General features: G+C 37.0%; 2 protein-coding genes across 2 annotated transcripts; one reads left to right on the forward strand and one right to left on the reverse strand.

Moving 5' to 3' along the window:
• The first annotated feature begins 2,290 nt into the window (after nucleotides 1-2,290).
• On the forward strand, nucleotides 2,291-6,104 carry LOC113726720 (uncharacterized). The gene is made up of 2 exons (XM_027250584.2): nucleotides 2,291-2,624; nucleotides 4,722-6,104. Exon 2 carries the CDS (start codon nucleotides 4,735-4,737, stop codon nucleotides 5,863-5,865), a length of 1,131 nt encoding a protein of 376 aa, XP_027106385.1. The 5' UTR covers nucleotides 2,291-2,624; nucleotides 4,722-4,734; the 3' UTR covers nucleotides 5,866-6,104.
• Nucleotides 6,105-6,613: 509 nt separating this feature from the next.
• Nucleotides 6,614-22,987, reverse strand: LOC113726721 (separase). The gene is made up of 28 exons (XM_072076813.1): nucleotides 22,052-22,987; nucleotides 21,623-21,794; nucleotides 21,429-21,536; nucleotides 20,334-20,462; nucleotides 19,844-20,244; nucleotides 19,588-19,705; nucleotides 19,297-19,422; nucleotides 18,026-18,325; nucleotides 17,834-17,947; nucleotides 17,453-17,674; nucleotides 17,178-17,326; nucleotides 16,903-17,086; nucleotides 16,439-16,798; nucleotides 16,289-16,336; nucleotides 16,101-16,190; nucleotides 14,954-15,214; nucleotides 14,705-14,828; nucleotides 13,772-14,578; nucleotides 12,511-12,742; nucleotides 11,946-12,048; nucleotides 11,418-11,612; nucleotides 10,914-10,969; nucleotides 10,599-10,825; nucleotides 9,953-10,172; nucleotides 8,964-9,348; nucleotides 7,749-7,988; nucleotides 7,440-7,527; nucleotides 6,614-7,304 (listed from the first exon to the last, which is right to left on the reverse strand). Exons 1-28 carry the CDS (start codon nucleotides 22,717-22,719, stop codon nucleotides 6,781-6,783), a joined length of 6,651 nt encoding a protein of 2,216 aa, XP_071932914.1. The 5' UTR covers nucleotides 22,720-22,987; the 3' UTR covers nucleotides 6,614-6,780.
• Nucleotides 22,988-24,178: the final 1,191 nt, after the last annotated feature.

The following is a 24,178-nucleotide window of genomic DNA, read 5'->3' on the forward strand; positions in this document are numbered from 1 at the left end:
TTTTATTTGGTTAAATACATGCACTATGTGAAAAGAAAAAATAGTCTTCTGAGTACAGAAGAATCCATGTCCATTCTTCGCTAATTACACTTTTAACTCAAATTTTGCCAACCACCATCCTCTAACCGTATAATCTAAAAAATAACAGGGTTTTTTGGATTGTAAGTTATTTGGGATATTTTTACTGTAGCACTTTTTGTGACGCGATGTATATGAGATAAAAAGGTAATTGAAAAAATAAAAATGTGTATTGGAAATTGTAATGATGATGTAAGCAAATAAAATTGGGGAAATAATACTCAATCCAAAGATTCCATGATGTTTTACTAATGTTGTAATGATGTGGTAATTTAGGGGTTGTTTGCATGTGTACATGTTGAACTCAGATGGTATCATTTTTATAACCATTGCATCTTACCTGCGACCCTTTTGATGTCTCGATAAATTTGTCATCATGTGGTTATTTTGAAATTACCCGTAGATGTTGAATTCGAACAACATTTAACGTCTCTCACGCACTAACTTTGTTTTAATTGTAATTTTTTTTTCAAAAAATTTTACGATCAATCATCATTTTATTTTATATATATCAAATTATTATCATATATTTTTTGATAAACATTTTAAAAAATAGCAATCCAAACTTGCTGTGAAGGACTTTATATCGATACCAAGACAAAGGGCAATACAGGAAATTTCTTTTTTTTTTAAAAAATAAAATCAAGTCGCGAATATAATACGACTAGTCTGATTTTTTATTTTTATTTTCAAATTTGCTGCTAAGTTTACATTACGTGTTACTTACTTTTGGAACGAAAAAAAAAAAAGGAAAAAAAGACCATGCTGTTAATATTATTGTCATGGTCACGCCTCCCCATGTTGATAAAAACTGCTACCAGTATAGCTCACGTCACCTTACTCCCAAATTCTCCCACCTCCCCACTACGCTTCGCGTGTATTCACTTTCACATCGCCACCCGCTCCCTCTTCCAGACAAGGTCGACGGCTGTGTTTGGATAAGAAGTGTTTTTTTTTTTCCTTTTTTAGAATGCTCTTTTTATTCATCATAAACGCTTTTTAATTATTTTTTTATACTTTTAATAGTAATATTTTTATCTCATATACGTTATATTATACAAAAAATTTCTGCATCATTTTAAAAAACAAATCAAAGCATCTTTGACACTAACAGATTAATTGAATTTTAAAACAAGTTCAACTATAAAAATGTGTTTGGAATTTCATTTATCATCGAGTTGTGGCCAATTCAAATCAAAACCTATCATTGCTTTAATTTTTTAATATGGACTTGAGATTTGAGCTCAATTATCTAAGTTTGAAAATTACTAAAAATCATTTGCACTTCTACCACTAATATTTACTAATTTATTCATTATAGACACGATTTTTCGTGAAAAAGTATTTACAATTTCTAATAAAATTTAAACTAACATTTAATACAATTCTCCTATTATCAAAATAACCTCACATATCAAACGCACAATTCTCACTCTCCCATTAAAAACTCGGCCTCGAGTATTAGAGCAAATTATCTCGATGATCACTAAATTTTTGCAATCGTCGAGTTTTGGCCACTGAACTAGTAAATGTCTGATTTTGGTCACTAAAATGTATAAAAGTTAAGACTCGAGGCCATTCTGTTAAATGTAATCGTTAAGTTTGCCAATCTGATTGCCCGCGCTATTTCCAAGACGAAAGAAATGGGCAAATTAAGAAGTTTAACACGTATCTTTAGAAACTAAATTAGACTTTTAATAGTTCAGCGGTCAAAACTCGACGATTGCAAAAGTTTAGTGGTCATTCAAATAATTTGTTCCAAATATTATTACAACTAAAATTTCAATATCATAACTCAAAAAAAAAAAAAACAAGGGACTTCTTGAGTTTAAAGATTCATTGAATTCAAGATTCATCGTCCTCCTATCAAGGAGTTATTTAGACTTTAGATTTTACTTCTAATTTTTTGTTCTTGAAACAAATCTTATTTTTACGCTTTCACTGCTGCATCAAATCTTGTAGTATTCATTTAGAATATATACTGAAGCTGAAATCCAACATAATCGAAGTTTTAATTAAATTTAGGCATGACGACAGAATGTGGCTAGGCTGCCCAGGCGGAAATGTGTATCTAACTCTCCCCTACGAGAGCGTGAAACTGCCATCCCCAAAGTAAAGCCCCTTCTTCTTCTTCTCTCTCCCACCCTGGTTGGACCAGTGACTGAGAGAGTAGCGTACAAACAACTCTCAGCCGAATCGCATAAATCAACCGTTCCCCCTTCCCCTTCGCTTTTCCTTTAAATATAATCTCTCTCTCTCTCTCTCCCCATCTTTTGACTCCTTTATTTATTTATTCATTCATTCATTTTTGCCATTTCCAACTCCTAAAATTGTAGTAGTAAAACATCAGCGAACAGGGAAAATTAGAAAAATGCCCGCGCTCTCTCATTTCTGTTTTCCCTCGACCTCTCCGTATCCGTAACCCTAGCTTTTTCCCTTTCTCTCTATCTGTATCTTCCTCTCTTTCTCTCTCTGTATAAATTATCCCTCCAGTTGTCTCTGCGCGAATTTCATCCCGCTATCATCCAAATTCAAGAAATATCCCGGTAAGATGAATTGGATGGAATTTGTGATGGCTTTAGTATTTGTAAATTCGTGTTAATTATATTAAGTTGGATGAATCTCAGATGTGGATTGCAAAAATGTCAGAAGCCATGTGCAATGGAGATTTTTCTTTGTAATTTTTAAATGAGCAAACTTTCCTACTTTTTTCTCGTCCAGGATTATTTTATTTGTATTACCGCGATTAGTTTATTCAATTATCTAACTGTCTAGTCGCGTGATTATTTGGGTTTTGCACGTTATCTGGTGATTTGGATGTATTATTCTGATACGGCCACTCTCAATACTATAAAAAGGTTGATTTTTTTTTTTGGGGGAATGTATGAGGAATGCTTAGGTTCATTTCATATCGGTAAGATCCAGATACGATCGAAGTGCGTAGGTGGGTTTGCTTGCTTTTGTCAAATTTAGATTGCATGTTTGTTGGAGGATTAATTCTTTGTTTCGCCATTGTTTTTGTTGTACTGATCAATAGTCAATTATTCGAGGTGAATGAAGGTATAATTTGGCTACAATTGTTCTTTGATTGAATCGAATTACTCAAGACATGTTTGTTGTGTGCCATAATTTGGGGAGAAATGATGATTTGTTGGTGGGTAGCATATGCATAACAAAAAAAAAAGAAGAAAAATTCTGAACTTTCTAATTGTCAATTATTCACTCATGAATGATGGCTGGCAGTGAGGTTAAGCAGTCTAGAGTAAACCGGATAAAGAATTGGAAGAGACCGATATTTTTGTACTACTTTTTTGTCCTCCCATTTACACCTTGAGTTGTCGTGCTGCTGAAAGAATTAATGACCAGTTGTTAAGGTCATCTTTGTTTTCTGGATCATCTGCATCTCTATTATTCAGAGTTTATATGTTTAAGGGATACATGCCTCCAATTGACCTGTTTATCTGCTTATTGTTGCTGGTTAATTTTGTCCTCTACCATCTGTTAACTGAATGCTATAGAATCTCTAAACATTGAAAACTGGTTTGCTACATGTTTTACTAAGCATGATATATCTATATACAACCAGGTCATTTGCTTTATGGCTCTTTTCTAGTAAATTCCAATTGCATCAGATTAGCATGTTGGGAAAATAGGTAGCAAGTTTACAGCAAGAATACATGGTCTTGTTCTCTTAGATGCAATTCGGAATATCTTGTCTTTTATGTGGGCCCTGAACCACCAATCTTTATGTAGTTATTTGAAAATTTTCAGTTATTTGAATGTTGATATTTTTAAGCTGTATCACATATTTCATCTATCATTGATGTGTGGAAGCAGTTCTTTTGAGTGTAATAGAGGGTGACTTGTGCTTGAAAGCGGTAGTTTGTCTGTAATTGCAAACGAGCAAGGCGCAGCTAGTGCTTGTTAGTTTGGGCACTTATTTTCTGATCTGATGGTCCTCTATGTGTGTAGAGGCAGGATGCATGTCCCTTTATCATGATGGTGGGAGCAGTAGTGGTTATCAACTATTGTTTGTTGTTTTCACATGATCTTTTGAGTCATACAAAGGTTACAGGATTTGTTCAGATAAGTTGAGAAATGCCTGTTTGGAAAAAGGAGTGTTTCTTGTCTCTTGGACGAATTTATTATCAGTCTGTTATTTAGTTAAATAGTCTTTGGTGAAAAACTAGGAGTAATTTCTTTGCCTGAAATGGATCTTTATATTCACTATATTTGGACCTGTCCAGATGTGATATGTTCTTTTACATTGTACAACAACTTTTTTTGTGCTTGGCGTGAAATGTCCAAATGTTCAGTGGTCTTCGAATATTATTCATGATGTCCCACTATTCACTGTCGATAATTGTGCCGAATGTGAATTTATAACCGTTCTATTCAACTGACAATTGTTGCATATGGTGATATGCTTTCTGATGCATGTGTTTATTGATGCTGTGTGAATCTTGTTTGTAGTAGGGGAAGATGGTTGGTGCAATAAGTTAATAGTTCAGTGCTAGATTGATTTGAGATGTTTCTTGTAGTTGAGCTTCAAATGTAGATTTTAGAGATGTGCTACATTGCTTTCTTGTTTGTCATTATCAACAGGGTATATTGTTTGATGATGTTTCCAATTTTACTTGCAGATTTATTAAGGAAATGGCAAAAGGTACCAGGGGAAGACGCAGGTTTGCTTCTCGCCAGTGCAGGCAAACCCCATACCCACTACCATGTGGTAATCAGTCTGAGAAGATGCAGCGGAAGAAATGCTCCAAAACACTTGTCAAGAAAGACTGGGAAGATGCCACTTGTTCTGTATGTATGGAGTATCCCCACAATGCTGTTCTCCTTCTGTGTTCTTCACATGAAAAAGGTTGCCGTCCCTATATGTGTGGAACTAGTTTTCGCTATTCCAACTGCCTTGACCAGTATAGGAAAGCCTACACAAAAGTGACATCAGCTGATCACAATCAACATCTTGATGGTACAATTGACAGCCCAGCCATGATTCCACCAGTGTCTGGTTGGCCCATTGATAAATGTGAAGTCACTGAACTTGCATGTCCCCTTTGCCGGGGCCAAGTGAAGGGCTGGACAGTGGTTGAGCCGGCACGAGAATATCTGAATGCTAAAAAACGAAGCTGTATGCAGGATAACTGCTCATTTATAGGAACTTACAAGGAGTTGCGGAAACATGTTAGGGCAGATCACCCTTCTGCTAAACCTCGTGAGGTGGATCCCCTTCTTGAACAAAAATGGAGAAGACTTGAGCGGGAGCGAGAAAGAGAGGATGTTATCAGCACAATAACATCATCAATGCCAGGGGCAGTCGTTTTTGGTGATTACGTGATTGAAGGAGGTCATTATGGTTTTATTTCGGATGAGGAAGACGGTTTTGATGATGATCACCTGGACCAAAGTGAAGGTTTTGAGTTTGGTGTTGATAGCAGTTTGGCAAGGATTGAAAGCAATTTGAGGAACGTCTTCCTTGTTTTGCAGAGAATTGATCCTGCAGGTAATATTGGATCAAATAGAGGTATCAGGCGGCAGGAGAGGAACTCTAACCATACATTGGAGGGAGGAACTGTGGTAGGTAGTCGCACCTCCCGTATTGGGAGCTTTGACTATTCAGATCAAGACAGTGAAAGTGACAATGATGACAATGCAGGTATTCCTCGTGCCAGTGATCGTTTGTCACTTGTGAATCGTCTCCGTAGTCAAGGCAGAGTCCTTTTAGGGCGTTCTGGGAGGAGACGGAGGCGTAGGGAGGCCAATCGGAGCCGCAGATGAAGTTTTATTGGTGGTTGGAAAATGTAGAGTTTAGGATGGATGAATTTTAGGACCTAGTTAGCCATAGAAAAAAAATTTAGCTGTACTTCTGACATTGTCTTTATATTGCCAACACCGATTCATGTTCAATGGTTTGATGGGGTGTATGATGGTGTGATTCCAGAACCTTGAGGGTTGAAGAAAGGTAATTCTTCTGTAATTTTTAGTTGTAAGTCTATGGGTACCTCTCTCTTTTCAAACGCTCGACCCTCGTTCCTGACATCTCTACTTCTACGTCTCTTTCCATATTTGTCTTGGCTTCTCCACTGAGCTTTTCTTCAGAACTGTTTTTGTTCCATCAGCGTTCGTCATTTCCTTTACTTTCTTCTCCGAGCAAAGAATTTTAGCCCCTAGTACTGGTTTGAATTTTCATTTATGACCCGGAATCCATAGCCACTCGACATCAGTCTAATTATTCGAATTCCTTTGTTTAATGATGCGTTTTAGACTCCCAGGCACCGTTTGGATTGAAGGAAGGGAAGGGAAATCAAAGGAAAGAATATCAATGGAAAATTTTAAATTTATTTTATTTTATTTCTCTCCGTTCCCACCTATTTTTAAACAAAAATCATAACTCAACAAAATATTTCCTTTCCCAAAAATTAATCCAAACAATAAAAGTCAACTCATCTCCCTTTCTTTGCCTCCCACTCAAATCCCAACGGTGCCTCGGTCATTTTCCACCATCATCCTCATAGTCAATCACACGTTCAAAAGAAAATTGCTGGAATTTTCTGGAGTTAGCAAGCCAACTCAAAAGCAAAAATGTCTAGAGGTTTTGGAGTTCGCATGGACAATAATGTAGAATTGACTTGTAGATTTGTTGGCGAATACTAAGCTTGTCAAAGAATGAAACTATTCCCTGGCAAACAAATTTCAGGGGGATAATACGACAACTCTTTTCTTTTCAGCTATACCTGTCGGAACACCATAGCAAACGGGAGAAGCTCCGATCAAGAAAGGTAGATTACAAGCTTTGCGAGCTTGCCCCATGAATGAACCAATCTTGGGTCTGCGGTTACAAGTACTACACACACTCACACAACTATCAGGTGATTTATTTCTTGTTCTTTCTTTTCCATTTCCTCTAGTCTCACCGATATTTATGGACTTAAATTTGTCCAAGAGCATATCACATCTAGTGCATCTCTCTGAAACAACCGATCTTTCTCTCAACCATGCGTCCAGCATAGCTTTACCAAATCTATCAATGTCCTTATCAGTCACTTCCCATAAATTTGCTACTGTAACAGGAGAACCAGCTAAGAGATAGCAGAGTGGGGTACCATGGGGAGCATAACATCCGCTCATAGACAAAGATCCACTACAGCAACCCATGAGTAGAGTAGCAGCACATCTATTGAGCTTCTTAATCTCGTGCTCATTAACATATTGGGATCCTGAAGTTCAACAGGTACATTCAAGTGTCATTTATCAACACGGGTAGTCTATAAAGATGCAAAGAATAAGGATAAACTAGCCACGGAAGTCATTATCCAGTCATAGCAATTGCAAAAAGTTCAAATAATCCATACCACTTCCATGGCCAATATAAATGAAGAGGTCATAGATTTTCAATGCCCGCACCAATTCTTCACTTTTAGGCACAGTTCCTGTCTTCCCCTGTAAAGCAAGTCAAGCAAGCATTTGATGTATATGCTACGGCCTTGCATTTCAAGTTTCAAATAAAAAGTAGCAAACTAGTACAATGCAGTAAAAAACACTTGACTAATGACACACGTGAACAGATGATCGTTGTCTATTCCCAGAAAGCATAGATTTGAATGTAATTTGAACTACATATTCCTGTTTTCCAACTGTCTAGCTAATCAAGAAATAATTACCTCAAACTTCTGATCTCTGAACCAATTCTCAAATTCAACCTGTGTGCGGCTAAGATCACCACTGGGATTCAACACATAAAAGGAATCCAAGGGATCTATAACTGGGAAAGCTTCACCCTGCTCAGGCAGCTGATCCTGATAGTGATGACATCTAGCAAGTGTGGTACAGATACTGCCAACAGAAGGCATGCGATAGACTTCTTCATTTCTTAGTATTGGTAGACTCTCCCAAGGAAGCATCTGCATGGAGTTTTTGATCAATTACAAGATCTACAAATTGCCTTTCCTTTCATCCATTTATTCCAAAAAATATATGTCAATGAACATGGTATGATTTGTCACCGACTGCACAAGTCACTCAAGTAACTGATTGAGCTGTATCCAGCTAGGGTAGTTGAAGAACAAACAAGCTTATGTTATTTTGTTAATACTTGCAGTTAATGTCAATCAGATTATCCAAGCATATATCAATCTTAATGTGGTTCACTTTACAATTCAAAAAACCACCAAAAGATCTACCCAATTAGCCTTTTAAAACTGTATTAATCATTATTTTACCCATATTTTGATTACACTAAACTTTCCTCTTGCTGGTTTTCCAAGGGACTTGTTCACCTGTGCCAGTTTGGGGTATGAAAGAGTTCTGCTAACAAGATATGAAACCCGAGATCTTTTGAGTAAAAAGTATCATTGTCAGAATGGACGTCTTTGAGATTATGATAGGACCAAGAGAGGGTTCCAGTTTCAAAAACTAATCCTACCATATTCTCAACTTCCACTTCCAGAGCATTTGGTTCTGAGGGAAGTGTAGACAGTGAGGGAAAATATGTTTTCTCATGTCTGTTAGGTTGATAGGAAATGTAGAAATTTTTTTTACTTTTTTACACTTTCCAGCATTTAGTGTACTCTCAAATTGCAGGATTTTGTAGGAGAGTTTTGTTACAGAAACTGCAACTATCTATTGCTACCAATTTCCCTTATAACTTTGTTGACGATACACAGTATTGTGCATTTTCCTTCATCTCATCTTATTGCAATTTGTTTTTTTGACATAACTTTCACCGTATTCAAACAAAGGGGTTGATATTGTTCATAGACTCTGTCAATCCCACACATAACTTTCCCCTAAGTACAGTGCTCCAGGAAACTTTTAATGATAAAAACAAGTGAAAAAACACTGAAGTAAACAGTAAGTGAGAGATAACCAAATCGCACCTGCACCGCAGAGTCCAAAACAAGAGTGACAGGCTTCCGGCCAAGGCTTTCAGTCTCTGCAAGTGCAAGTCCTGTTTCAAGGATTGTCTCAAACACTTCCAGGGAAAGTCTTCTGACTTCAGTAGACGCATTGGATAATGCCTCACAACATCCACCAATGTAACATCCTTTGTTAATAATAAGCTGTAACCCACATTCTCTTATTTCAGAAGAATACAAAGCACCACCAAGAATAACTTCAGCAAGATCCTTATCAACATTCACTTTACATTTGTGCAAAAGACTATCCATTAGATTCTTTCCCAGAGACTTGACATGTTTGCTGTCCAAACAATCCCCTAACAGTAAGTATTTCCAAGGACCTAGCCATGAATCTTCCAAGTACCTGAGTCAAAAAGATGCTGTATTGTAACATTGCTTGCCATAAACATCAGGATTTCAAAAGGATCTTATCAAATTCAGGAAAAAAATTGCTTAAGCCAATAATTACGGTATAACATAGAATAGGGAAGCCTAACAAGGGAAAGATTCCCACGCAACCAAGTTGCAAGGGCATGGAATATGGCTTTCATCGAAGCTAATGGTGTCATATACATGTACATATATACAAACACATGCAAATATGTGTATATGGATGTGTTTGCATACATACATATGCTTGTGTGTATGTATACAAGTAACCGTCCTCTTCATTCCAATCTAGACAACAGATATCACTGTCATTTACAACTTAGATATAACATTGCATGAGGTCCCCATCACATAAATACTCCAGATTTTTCTCTTGCTAAAACTCATTGAGATTTACTTTAAACCAAATTAGACATTACCTAAGAAAAATAGACATTGCAGTCAGATTATATCTGAGATCCATCTTAATCAGTTGTATGATCGATCACAAACAAATGAAAAAGTCTCAAATGACAATGCACACATTCATTTCTCCTTAGTGCAGGCAGAATTATATTTCCAGGGGGAGAAAGACTTACTGCAAAAATTTACCAAAGCAATCATCAAGCCTTTTCCTCTGTGACCACCATAGTACCCTGTTGCTTGTAGAGTCTTCTTTTGGAGATGCTGAAGACAAGTAATTCTCCCTTAGTATAGATCTGAAAGCTGGGGCAATTTCATCCACCACGGTATAGACCCATGGACAGCGCCACTGGCTGACAAAATCTTCGCCTTGTAGGGAAATATCAAATGATGCTTCTGCAAACAAAGTATCAGACAAGTGAAAAGGGGTAGCCTGATATTAATGTCTTATAAGAGATCCTGTATATAGTATTCTCCCAGGTTACACAAGGAGACACCAATTTTGGTGACTCAAAGTTGAATTAAACATGCAGATTATAAACTGATGATTTCCAATTTTACATAATAAGCTAAAAAGCATTTAAGACAACTGTGTACGTTAATTTGAAAATAGTGAACAGATTTCAATGCCATCCATGCTAGTTTTCCAATTATCCAACATAGGGTAAACTTTACCAAGGCATTCTCAATGTTGAAGTTCTTTTTGTCAAAATTACTCCTTTATTCAGGATATCAGAACATTCTTACCGATATTCAACTCTTTTAGTCCTCATTTGGCTCAAACATTTTCAAAGCCAACTTAAAAAACGCAAGCATGGTTACCTTCTAACAGTGATTCTATAGGCAGAACTAGGAATATGGGATGGCTTTTAGAATTCAAGCGGGACAAGAGGATCCATGCTCGAGCAGAGGTACAACACAATAGCTCTCTCAACAGAATGGCATCAGCACCTCCTATAACACTAATACAGATTATGGTAGTGCAAGGGAGTTCCTGGAAGAATCTCATCACATATTTGCCCAAACCTTCTAGTGAATCAGGTGCAAGCCTGCATCAGGAAGAAAGATCTTAGAAACATGGAAATGACTGAACTTTGTAAAATAGTGAAAAATTCTCCCAACAAGGCAAATCAAAACCTGAGGAAGCTAATGGCACTGAGGGAAACAAAATTTGAGCTAGAAAAAGAACAATCCTGTAACAGAAACACGAGGAATGAATATCAGGAAACACTGTTAGCATTCAAAACAATATGCAACTCAGTAGAAGTAAATAAGAAGAGCTATTATGAGCAGAAAATATGCACATTAGACCAGAAATCATGTTTTTAACAGCCGAAAGTCTGCTGTAGCAACAAGAAAATCATGAAACAGAGAGGCCAGAGTTCAAGAATTAACAGTTTCAGACCAACCAAAGGCAGTCTGTCATAACTGCCTCAAAACTTACTAAGGAAACAAAAGGTCAGCACCATTTTTCCTGTCCACAAAGATGGTTGTTGATCTAATGAAGGGCAAGCAAAGCCCAGTATGGTGCCTACCAAACGGTGGTATAGTAAAAGCAGAAAATTCAAAGAAATCAACAAAACATCAAAGAGATACCAACACACTACTGCAGAAGAACAAAGCATATATCAGAACGCATACCTCAAGACCCATCATGCCTTCAACTTTTGGCTTCCTCATCATGCTAGAAAGTAGCTGCTGGTTAAAATGACTACCAATCGAAGCTTGGTGGAAAAATGTAGCCCAGTGACTTTGAGAAACTGCTTCATCAGGTGACATAGAAAAAGCCTCAACTGAGGTCGAAAGCATGTAGAGCACAGTAAGCAACCTGGAAACCTGTTGCATTGCATTTTGGGTTGGATGTCAATTACCAAATGCTATCTAACTAAATGGAAGGTAAGACACCACAGTTAACCTATGTTAGACCAATCCAAATTCAAATCTGATTGTCAGAAACTGTCATTGGCAGATTAATGCATGATCGTGGTGTCCCATACTGGTACACGATGGGAACCATTATCACTAAATTCTAATAACTAACCAACCAGTGATTTCATTAATAATAAGCCAAGAGGCAATATATGGCATGGTCATCGTATCAAGCCTGAATCTGCTGTATCTAAGTTGGTTCAAAGCATGAAAAAATATAAAGCTCTGAAAAGACCTAACCTTCTGAGAAAGTAAGGGAACTTGACAGCAGAGCATAAATGCCAGCTTCAACCAAGAAAAGATTCTGGGAATCCCAATACATGACAATTGGCAACCATTCTCCCTGGTTGACATAAGAGAAAAAGTGAGACAGAGTAGCACACAAATATTAGATGGGCTCAAGAAGCACCAGTGTGAAGGCAATCCTCATCTATCAGGCAAATCGAAAATAATCACAAAGAAACAAGTAGGAACAAATTATACAGAAAAGAATAACATCATTTCAACTGGAATTGTTATCTCTATAAGGTATCCCATATGTGCCTAAACCAGAACTTATTTCCACAAAAAAAAAAAGAGCTCATTTAAACAGCTACAACCTTCTTAGTCATATAACCAGTTAACTCCTAAAGTTGTTCTCACTCTTGTGAATTTTAAATCAAAAGGAACTCCATTAATTTTGACAAAAATATCAGTGACTACTGGCTATTAAGTTGACCTTCATGACATAGCATGTAAGAGATGTATGCACATAGTATAATGTGTTGGATAGACAGATTATTGAGTTATACTCTGCAACATATACCTGGCAAACCCAAAAGAGTAGTGTTTCACAGCAATCCGGCAGATATTGTAAAGTAGCATTGCATGCTCAACAGCAAATACATCTCCTTGGATATCCTTATTGATTGAATCAATTAAGGACATAGAGGAAAATGAACAGTACTTTGGACAGGATGGATTCCCCAGCAGTGATACACTCATCAAAACAATCTTATGTGCATTATGGTCATCAGCATAAGTGCCCAAACATTGCCCTGTAGCCAACAGAGAACATGCATGGTGTAAAAGTTTCCAGACTAGTGAACAAGAAAAGAAATAAGCAATGAAAGTGACAAACAAAAATGTTAATTTAGAACTGAAATTTATGTTTTTAGATGCTTTGTACACAGCGAGTATCAGCCTAGCATGACTATCTCCATGTTTGTCCAAGCATATGCAAATACTACATTACCAAATATTCTAGCAGCCATGCAGCAACACATGCATTAAGTCCTAGTCCGTGCAGCAACACATGCATTAAGTCCTAGTTAGTTTAAGTCAAACGATAAATTTCAACTCATGCTACACTCACAACTAATATCACTATGCCCATCTTTGTCCAAGTATACTCAAAAAGAACCTGACCAACATTCTACCAGAAGTGCTGGAACACAAGCATTGCTTCAGGTTCAAACTGTAATAGATGCTCAACTTAAAATTAACCAGACAAATATGCAATCCATTTTCTCTGAAAATGATTTAGTGGTAATCCGATCTGTCTATCCTTTTTTTGACAGGCATACGTGCTAGAAGCAGTAGACAGAGCAATAGTGGCATTTCAGCATTTCAATATGATATCATGTGCAGGTATCACAATTAAAATACTTATAGATATTTAGCTAGAACCAGAGAAAGAACATGTTGATCATGGTTCCCTCAAACTATGAAAACTCTGACAAACTTTAGCAACAAATATGGTCTAATATTATCTCTTCTGCCACTAGATTGGTTGCCCCAGAAATGACACCCTAGAGTCCCTAATGTTGGAAACCCAATTCACACACCCAGTGAAGAAAGATTGTTAAAGACAAGCTCTAAAACCAAAGCTCAAGTAATTTCAGCAACAGCAATTTAGACATATAAAGAAATATAAACCAGTTAGATGCAACTGCTTTATCTGGCTTTCAACATTATTGAAGATGCTCAAGACCAAATACACAATATTACAGTACACAATATGCAACTCCCAAGACAAGTATTGCACCATAAACATAGCAAGGATTTTTCTTGGGGTTTTACTGTACCTATGCTGATGAGCAAAGTTAAGGAGCTCCGTCTGTGGACGAGGTCCCAGTTCATATGCACAAAATCTGTCAAAGACTTAGACTTGAGGGCTTCAAGAGCAAGACAATGCCAACATTTGATTTTGTTGCAAAACCTTGTGATTTCACATGCAAAGTCATCAAGAAACAATTTAGCTTCTGATAAGAGTCCTCTTTGATTAGGTGCAACATTAGAAGAAAACAAGTGATCATTGTTTGACTTTATGGGAGGCCCACATTGATCACTGCTTGATAGACTTCCACCACTTTTTTGCAAAGACCGACATCTAGATCGAGTCATCCTCAAATGATGGCCTGCAACCAAGCACTGTCCATGCAGTGAGGAAGCTTTGTCATCTTTTTTAGTCTTCCTAGGTCTTTTCATTTGAGTTTTTCTGTCTGGCAATTCATTTTTGGAAGGGAGCTCTATTGTATCCAAAGGGTCTATCGAACAGCTGAAAAATGAGCTTCTAGTTCTATACTCATCCTGCTCACTAGTTGCATCTGGAAAACAACTGGTAGAATAATCCCACTCAAAATTATTCAACTTATGCAAGGCTGATCTGTGCTTTTCTACAGCATAAGATAACATCTCAAAAGAAGGATTAGTCATGTTACTGCACAAACGGCTTTTGTACAAATCCCCCAGTTGTTGATAAATGGTACACTCCAGAAGCATCCTGCACTTTGAGCAAGAAATCATGTTGCAGTTGTCAGCCATGAGCTGTGAAGCAGCTTTTAGTTCCCTTTCTGCCAATTCCCAGAGCATCCTTTTGTGGTAGAGCTTCCCTGACAAAATTGCAACCAGTAACTAAATACACTGTCCAATCTCCTTTGTAGCCAGGAAAAGTCCAGAGATTTCCCAGGCACAAGCCTTGCATGACAAATGAAATAAGCAGTTAAAGAATTCAGTACCTAGCATTGAAGTAAAAGAAATCACAAAAAGGGGCAGACACTGACGAATGGCAATATCTTTTCCCCACAGTAGAAGAGCTTCAGCTTCCAATGCCTCTCCAAGTATCTCATGAATATTTGCTACCTGTTACAACAAAGTAGTCATTGAAAAAAGTACCCTCAGGGGAACAATCGCAACTCTCGCTGTAAAAAGAGTGTGTGCAATTTGTTGGATTCAAGTTCCTAATAAATGACGGGAAAAAAAAAAACCTGCAGTGTGCTTTCAAGATAACACTGAAGTATATTCCAAGAAGTCAAAACAAAGCTCTCAAAATCACATGGAGCACCATAATTCCAAGCTTCAGTAGCCACTAAATTGTGCATTTGGAAGTTTTCAAGGCTATAGCAATGCTTTTGGGTGCCATCTCCATTTTCATGATTAGTCTCAGCCTGATTCTTTACAGAATATAAGAATTTCTCTCGCAAGAGTTTAGTACGACATTGGTAGGCTTCCCTTGCATATGAAAGAGCCTGAAAATCCAAAAAACTTATCAAAATGGTCGGATATGAACCAAAATTAGCATGCCAGTTTCAAGAAGATAATTATTTTAGGAACATTATAGATTAACCAGAAATCACCAGAAAACAACTAGCTGATCAGAAGGTTAAGATTTCTGCTGGCCCACATTGCAAGTTACAAGTATTTTAGGCTAAATTGTGTGAAATCTCTTATCAACTTACTGCCCTGGATAATCAGCAATTATCAAATTGAAGAAATTAAGACATCCACTTTATGATTATACATCACTTATTTTAGCTAATTGTTAAATACATCATAGATCACAGTGACTAAGGCTGAGAAATTGGACCAACCATCAACACAATGCTAAGAAATTACACCAATCATCAAGACATAAGGCTTTGAAATTGCCCTGTATCTCTTCAACAAGCATGAAGGGCTCCTTTGTCAAGACATTTGACCTTTAGTATTCAGGTGTATGGGCATTATTCTTTTGTTCTGAAGCATAGACACAATAAATTCCAACTTAAATATGGGATAAGTGTAAGCCTTATTCTTTCTGGAGAAGCAAGTAAAGATTTCCTTTTAGTTTCTTCCCTATAACCTGTTCATGCTAATTGCATCCTATAATAACATCATTGCAATACACAAAAACCAAAAGCTATTCCATATATAGGAAAACAATTGAGATCTCATCAAATGCAGAAGTCATTCCATCATTTTCCCAGGTTCATTAATCTTGTTTTCAAGACCCAAACAGAAAGTAATGAATCTCAATTTCGCTGTCTCTCTCTAAGCCAGCAAGATGCACTAATAATTACCAACTAGTTCCTTCTTCCAGCAAAATGCAAATTAAAACTGAATAAACATCATTATGGTAGCGACTGTTTAGGATACCTCAACTACTTGTCCTTGCATAATTAATCTTTCACTCAAGTCATAGTAGAGATGTGCAGAAAGAAAACATCCAGTGCTGGATTCAGGCACCTAAGACAAGAAAAACTTTCAGGTTTAAAAGGTCTGAGGACACTATTAGAGCTGCATAAAGGAAAGGAAATGCAAATTCTTTCTCAAGAGGGACTCACAGGGGAAGTAAGATCAGAAGCAGCAAGTTTGACTTCTTCTATAGAAACCTGGCAAGAGAAAAGGCAAAAAGGTCAACAAGTTCCTCAAGCAAGAACACACAAACAAACAAAAAATAATAATGTGTATCGCCAACATGTTAAAGGCCTTACATGGAAAGTAGGATCAGAAGCAACTGACTTGATTTCATCATCTGTGATCTCTAGACTTTCAAGTTCAAATGAGTTTTGCGCAGAGACAGGTAATGTTGAAAAGAACCTTTGTTTGAATCCAACTAGCAGCGCATGTGAAGGCTGCATACATTTTATCCAATACCCAATAAACTCAGAAACTTTACCATAATGCTGTGACAACTTTGAGACTAAGGTTTCGCTTATAGGTGAAGCACAGATGGCATGTCCAACCCTTCTACTTCTCCATAGCATAATTAGAACCTCCTCCAAAGGAAGTTTCTTCCATTTGAACAATTGAATAATTATCTCATATATGTCTGCATGAATTTCCATATAGCCCTGGAACAAATACAGGACCACTAATTAGACCATATTTGTCTAAAGATGTTGACAGACATGATGTTTACTGTACAGATTCAGAGTTGGTAAGGTACAAAGTTTACCTTTATAGCTAAAAAATCAAGAACATGATACAACAACTTTAACATGCTCTCAAAAGACAGAAGGGGGTGAAGCTTCTGGTGAAACAACTGTAGTACATCTTCGAGAGTATTGCAATGATTAGAAGCAATGCTTTGATGTCGGTGCAACCACAGATTAACAGCAGCATGAATATCTTCAAAGTAGCTGCTCACGACAAAAGCAGGTGGAAATTAATAACGAAACAATTTTTTTGAAAAATGATCCATATAGATAAAAACCCCTTAACATATACTACTCAATGCTGGAGACTAGCCTTTTAAGCAATAACACCTTTGAGTTTGCTTCAATTTTCTCCTGTGCAGACAATGCACGTAAACAATAAGCGCAGGCCATCAGATGGAGAGCTTGACCATCATACTTTGAATTTCTATCACAGAAGTCCCTCTGGATGATTAACAATTTCAGACCACCACAACCACAAGAAAGAAACCACAGGATTCCAAATCAAAATTCAAGAACCTAAAGGGGGCTAAAAAGAAGAGGAAGAGCATCATTGAAGATAAAGCTTACTAATAACAAAATTGCATCACATAAACACTGTATGCACTCATCCAGACTTTCAATTCCAAGTTCTCGGTATTCCTCTCCTTTTGTAATTAGAATTCTTGACCTCTGGACATAGGTATCACTAGAGACGTATATTTTCTCCAAAAGGATGCCTATGATCTTCATTCGCATTTTCAGACAAAATCTTGGATCCACAGCACTCTTTGCTTTATAGGCAACTAGTTCCTGATAAAGGTTTACCAGAAATGATCAACATTGTTTCAACAAATACATGTAAAAAAGTGTATAGAATGCAAAAATAGAAGACAGTGAGACTGTGTGTGTGGGGGAGAGAGAGAGAGAGAATTATCAAACTCAGCCATTAAAGGAAAAAAGAAGCCAAACCTGCTCCAATAGTACACCGAGAGCCCTTTCAGACACATTTACTGATGATGAAAGCAAACAATACAAAGTTGGTGCGCTATGCTCACTTAAATTCTTACAGAGTTTATTTTGTATCTGAAAAAATGAGAAAAGTAAGATTCTGAATATGCTCAGAATTTGTAAAAGACAAATAACGAGGCATTTATAAGTTACCTTTACCCAACGTCTGACTAAAGCTAAAGGGGGTGGAAGTGATTTGAACACATATTCTGCAATACACCATTTTTCAAGGCTATCTTTGAGCTGTCTGTTAATCTTACATTGATTGTTTTCAAAAAGTAGGTCCAATAGAAAGGCTGTTTTTTCAGATGCGTCATTGACCAAATTCATGGCCCCATCCACAAAAGCTCTAAAACAATGTCCTGACTGATCTCCCCGAAACTCACTGGATTTGCAATGGTATACTACATGATTCCAGGATGCCTTGCAGCTTAGTGTTAGAGCTTTTGAAGCCTGAGAAAGGGGGAAAAACTACTTGATGGAAGCCAAAGCATCTAGAAGTTCATGAACACAGGATTCCATATTGTTGGTACATAACCAGATTACATTCACCAAAAAGTTAGTCAAATTCAAGGTTTAGAGACTCATAACTTATAGCATCATGCACATGAAGAAAAGAAATGGCAATCACCACAGCAAAAAATAGTTAGGATTTCATTGAATACATTTAAGACAAGCATGAATAACAAAATCCTGTTCCAGACTTTTAACAGAACTAAAGATTAATCATCTAACATCTGAAATAACTTTCGAGATTCATTAGTATAAGAACCAACCAATCACCTGTCACAAAGAAAAGCACATTTTGCGTTATGAAATCCTACAATCTGAATAACTGAAAACACCAACAAGAAGTTTTCTATTCATGGATACCTAGAATCAATTAGAGCTACCTATTCACAGTAATACCCACAATTAAATGTTTGAATTACTATGTAGCATTCTCAAATTTTCCTGCATGAGACAATAATTCATCATCTAGATCAATCAGAGAGAAAGAGGTTGCAAAATCTCAATTTCCAGACCACATAACTGGGAATTGTATTCACATCAAACAAGATTCATTGACTTCATGAAGCAGCACTTTCACATGAAAAGTATGAAACTATTAACTCCAAATAAAAATTCTTTTTATCAACAAACAACATAATTGCAGAAGCACTGAAGAACCGGTTAAACCACTAAAAAAGCTGATAACTGGATGCCATTAATCACAAATTACCAATAAACTTTTCAATTCACAGAATCTGGATAAAAATTCCAGAAAACTATTACAGAACATTAGTAAGAAGAAAAGCAAAATCAAACCCAAAAACAGGGATATTAAATATGCCAGCTTTCATTCATACAAACAGCACACTACTTAGCATGGTAGTAGTATTGAGTTTCATATTACTGAAAACAGTATCTTTTTGTGCATGTACCTCCTTCATTTGCTTATTCCTATATAAAACAACAGCAACATTGTAGAGTGAGGCAAAGAGATACTTGAATCCATCAGCCTCAATCCAATCACTTGAAGCAACATACTTCACAAGGTTCTCACTTTCCTGAACACAAATGACAAGCATAGTTCTTAATATGATTATTCTGATATACCAATAAAAATTATCAAGACAACATTGATTAACAATGAAAATCGCAAAGAGCAACAATAACCAACATCTAATTCATCACAATTACCCTACTTGGGCAACATAGTTTGCAATGCGCACCTTAATGTGATATCCTGTTTTGAGAGAGAGAGCAAAAGTCGCAACAGATACATGAGTTATCACTTTGGTATTATCATCAGATGAACAGTTCACAGATACATTACTGTTTGCACCTGTGCTGCATACAAGAAACAAGATGCATCCAAAGCTTAAAAGAACAGCAGAAAGTGCATGTTTATAATTTATACTGTTTCTAAAAATAGTATAATTTATAATCTTTACTGCAACAATTAAGACTTTGACACATGGCGCTTACCCACAAAACTGGCGACAAATGTAGCAGAACTGATTGAACACATCCTGGATGATTTTTAGATTGGTAATAAAGATTGCATGATTTCTTACAGCAAATATCTCTTTCCTCTCTTTAACAATGAAACTAGCAAGTGGTTGGCACAAGAATTTGAGAACATTACAATAACATAGCACGTGTGAAATTTGTTTCTTTGACAAGCCATTCCTACTGCCTCCAATATCGAAAAATTCTTTCATCAAATCAAGATAGATGGGCAATTGTTGGAGCATCTCTTCATCATCAAGGAAAAATCCTGTGGATCTTCGGGTTGTAGATTCATCAATTCTTGATTGACAGTCAAATGAAAAGATTAACAATCCAGCAGAATAAAGCGCCATTGTAGAGCCAATAAGTGGTATAGCCTTCAGAAAAAGTCAAATGTATTTTACTAATAAGAGCACTATTCCCAGCAGAGAAAAGGACTATAACATAGAAATGAACTATGACAAACCTGAGAACCAGCTAACCTATTTAACTGTTCTGCAACAGCAGAACAAACTACTGGAGATGCATTCTGACATCTTTGAGCACAATAATGGACAATCTCCAAAAACTCCATTATTGTGTAATCCACGTTGAGCTGTTGATTAAAATTAAATTATAGCTAATGAAAACTCACTTCAATAAAGTATAACCCATTGCTGAATCCAACATTCTCAAGATAATGAATAATTGGATAGTCATCTGATCAATATAATTACAATAAGTGTCAAACTGCATTAATTGCTGTTTATTGTGATGAATATTGCACCAAAGATTTCTTTGTCCAAGATAGCTGCTGGAGATCGCTTAATAACCTCTATAGTACAGAACAAAATACAATTATGAAAAACAGGCATTCTGTGTAGTAAGTGGCTTGTAGTACAGTAATATAACCATCATTAATGAATTGAAAAATCTACTCTAGAACCTAAAAAATTCAAGCCAAGGTGAGCTTTCTGAAAACTACTGCAATAAGCATACATCCAATCTCTAGCCAGGAACTGAAAAAATATCTCTAAATGAACTACTAAACAACAATCACTGATTTTTTATTGCATAGGGAAGAACAAAGAGTTACAATTAAAGCAAGCAACTAAACAGGTGAGGATGGAAGCTGGAAAGATGGCAAAAAAGAAGTTCAAATTAAGGGGGCAAGAAGAGAAGTTCAACTTAAAAAAAAGATAAATCAAGTTGCAAGGTCTATCGAAACAAATCAATTTGCTTAAATGTAACCAGCCTCTGGAGAAAAAAATGGGAAATCAAGTCACTCAGCCTTCATACCTCCAGTTTAATGTTAGACACATTGGCCATTAAGTTGGTACAACATTATTAGGAATTGGTTTAGCAACACTCTTGAACCTAATACTTCACTTAAGTTATTCCACCCATATTCAGTGGATTTTGCAAATTAGAAGCATCCAATTGCTTCAAAGAGTAAATAATTTCCAAATTTAACTCTAAATTAACAAAAATCAGCAACTAATCTCAAATTTAAACAACAGCAAAACAAATGGTATTGAAAAATTAAGGAAGAAAACTTGTTCATTAATTAGTCTTTCATTACCTTGCAATCAGAAGCTAAGGTGCTCAACACAAAATTTAGTATGCCAGTGATATAAGACAATTGGCAACTCTTTTTTGAGAAAAGGCAACAGCATATTCTCAAAGCCAACTGTCAAGGGACCCAAAAAAAAAACAATTAGACATAGATCCATCACCTAAATCAAAAGCTCAAACATATAATAATCTGTATTTCACCTTGTAAACTTGATCTTGAGATCTTTTGAACACAGAAAATGTCACATCACAAAATTCGAGCACCAACTCCAGATCAAAAAACGCCAGTTCCTCAACCAACTTCACAGCAATTTTAGATATATGCCCAAGAAGTACCTTATGCCATTTCTCATATGCATTGCCATCTAAAACACTGAACCATCAAAATTAAAACAAATCCTGTCAATAAACGACCCCATTACTCTAAAGCTACGACTATTATAACGACAATTACGTCCATAGGCCCTCAAACCAACAGGCAAATGCAATCCCGAAAATAGCAACGCATTTTGAACAATAAGATTGTTTCATGTGAGCACACAACACACTTGCATGTGCACAAATTGCGGTGTAGATTAGTATTCATATGGGAAGGAAGAGACCAACAAATAGACGGCGAGAGAATCTTACTCAAACCAAGGTGTGGCTTCATGAATCAAAGCTATAACTCGCTTATAATCATTCCCATCTTTACTTTGATTCACCAAAGCACATTTCGTCAATCTGACGACGGTCTCCACAACCAAGCCAGCAAATAATTGATCCGCGTCCTCTTCGTCCAACCTTGGCAGCAAGAGTTTCTTGAACTTTGCCCCCGATTTCCCAGAATTGATCCCTCTAAGACCATCTAACACTGAGAAACATTCTGTTTCCGCCTCTTTATACAATTCCCACGCCTCCAAACAGTGAACTAGTCGAAGCTGTTGAAGGTAAATAGCGTAAGTCTTACACTCTAACTGCGAAGAGACCAAATGTAGGCAGTTGAGGCAGAGGCGGTAAACATCGAACAGTTTAAAGGCTGAATCGCGGGAAATCTTGTTGGGGCTTGTGGCTTGGGCTTCGGAGGAAAGTCGTTTGGGGAGAAAAGAGATGGAATTGTTAAGAAATGGGAGGAATTGCTTCGCAAGAGATCGAATGGTGGTGGTTTCTAGGGTTTTGGGGGGCCTTGACGAGGGTTTTTTGGGTGCTAGGTGGGGTTTGAATGGGTGGAGGTAGCTGGAGAAGAGGGTATAAATGTCGGCAAGATCTGCGGAGGACTGAAGTTTGGAGAGTAGGGAGGACTCCGCGGCGGAGTTCATTGATTGCTCTGCCGTCACGGTAGTCGTGGAAGTGGTGGTGAAGAAGGGTTGGGAAATCTGAAGATAAGTGATGGTGGACTTGAAAAACAACTGGAAAAAAGTGGATGAGCGGGAAAGTTAGGCGCCTTGGATTATATTCAAACCAGCTTTGACTTTTGAGGTGTATGGCTAAGGGACCTGATCCCTGGCTGCCGCGGTGTAACGTTCAGTAGCAGTAGGATACGGGGCAGGAGCGATCGTCAGGCCGACCGCTCCTGAACGGTCCTCTCACAAGCAAAAATATGAGGAGAAAAATGATCTACGTCAAGAAGGCTTAAGAAGGGGTAAAAACGACGCCGTTCCAAATTAAAAAATTCGGGCTTCCAAACGGAATTAGACGGAGCAAACGGTAGAGTTGAAATTTTGAAAAGCAAATTGAAATTTTGAATTAGCCGCACAAAACGAAATTGAGGGAAGAGGCCTGGCGTACTCCGTCTAAAGATAGGGAGCTCAGTTTTTTTTTTTCAGAAACCTCGTATCTCAGTTTTCTTTCTTAGAAAACTGTAGCACAGAATTCAGAGAGCTGAAGGAAGAGGCTTGGCGTGCTCCGTCTGAAGATAGGGAGTTGACAGAAAACTCTTATCTTAGTTTTCTTTTCTCAGAAAACTCGACACAATTTCCGTCCAAGAGTGTTACCGAGAAACTGAGAAGAGACTTTGGTGACTGGGTCAGCAAATGTTGTATCCATTTTAAATGCTTACAAGGCTTGCAGGAAGGTAGAAGCAAACAGAGGAAATTCAACATGTCATAAAACACCAGATTCTGTCCTTCAACTTAATAGCAGAAGCAGCTGCACTCTCTGAATTTGGTGAAATGTAGAGTGTATTAGCAGACGAAGGTAACGTGACTGAACCATATAACTAACTGTGGCCAATTATTTGTCATCCAAATGCACATCTGTTAAATGAAAGATGAAATTAGATTCACTGAAGACATCATATGAAGATGATAGAAGAATAGTAAAATTGTACCGTATCTATGTGTGTGTGTGAGCATTTAGCTTTTCAGTGATGAACTATAATGGGATAGTAGTCATCGGAAGACCCAGGGGTATGTATTGAAATCAAGCGGAATTAGTGAAAGATGAGAGAAATAAAGTCACATTTAATAAGTGAACGAATGTACATCCTGTTGTAAATTAGTTACAGGTTATAGGTACTGTATTACAATTGATATGAATCATTGTGCATCTAATAGTTGGTCCATACTCATGACACAATCTTAGTTTGCCCTTCTCTCCTGACCATGCAGTGTGTATATAATGGAGGTGCAGAATTAAATGAGGTAAAACAGAGGAAAAGACCGACCTATGTGAATAATAAATGGGTGTACCTGGTGTTGTAAGTAAATTACATGATGTAATAAATATATTACAATGAGTAGAAAATATTTATTTGGCCCTCAAAATATAGAAATAGTA

Source organism: Coffea arabica, chromosome 2c, assembly GCF_036785885.1.
Source record: "Coffea arabica cultivar ET-39 chromosome 2c, Coffea Arabica ET-39 HiFi, whole genome shotgun sequence".
Classification (NCBI taxonomy): Eukaryota; Viridiplantae; Streptophyta; class Magnoliopsida; order Gentianales; family Rubiaceae; genus Coffea; species Coffea arabica.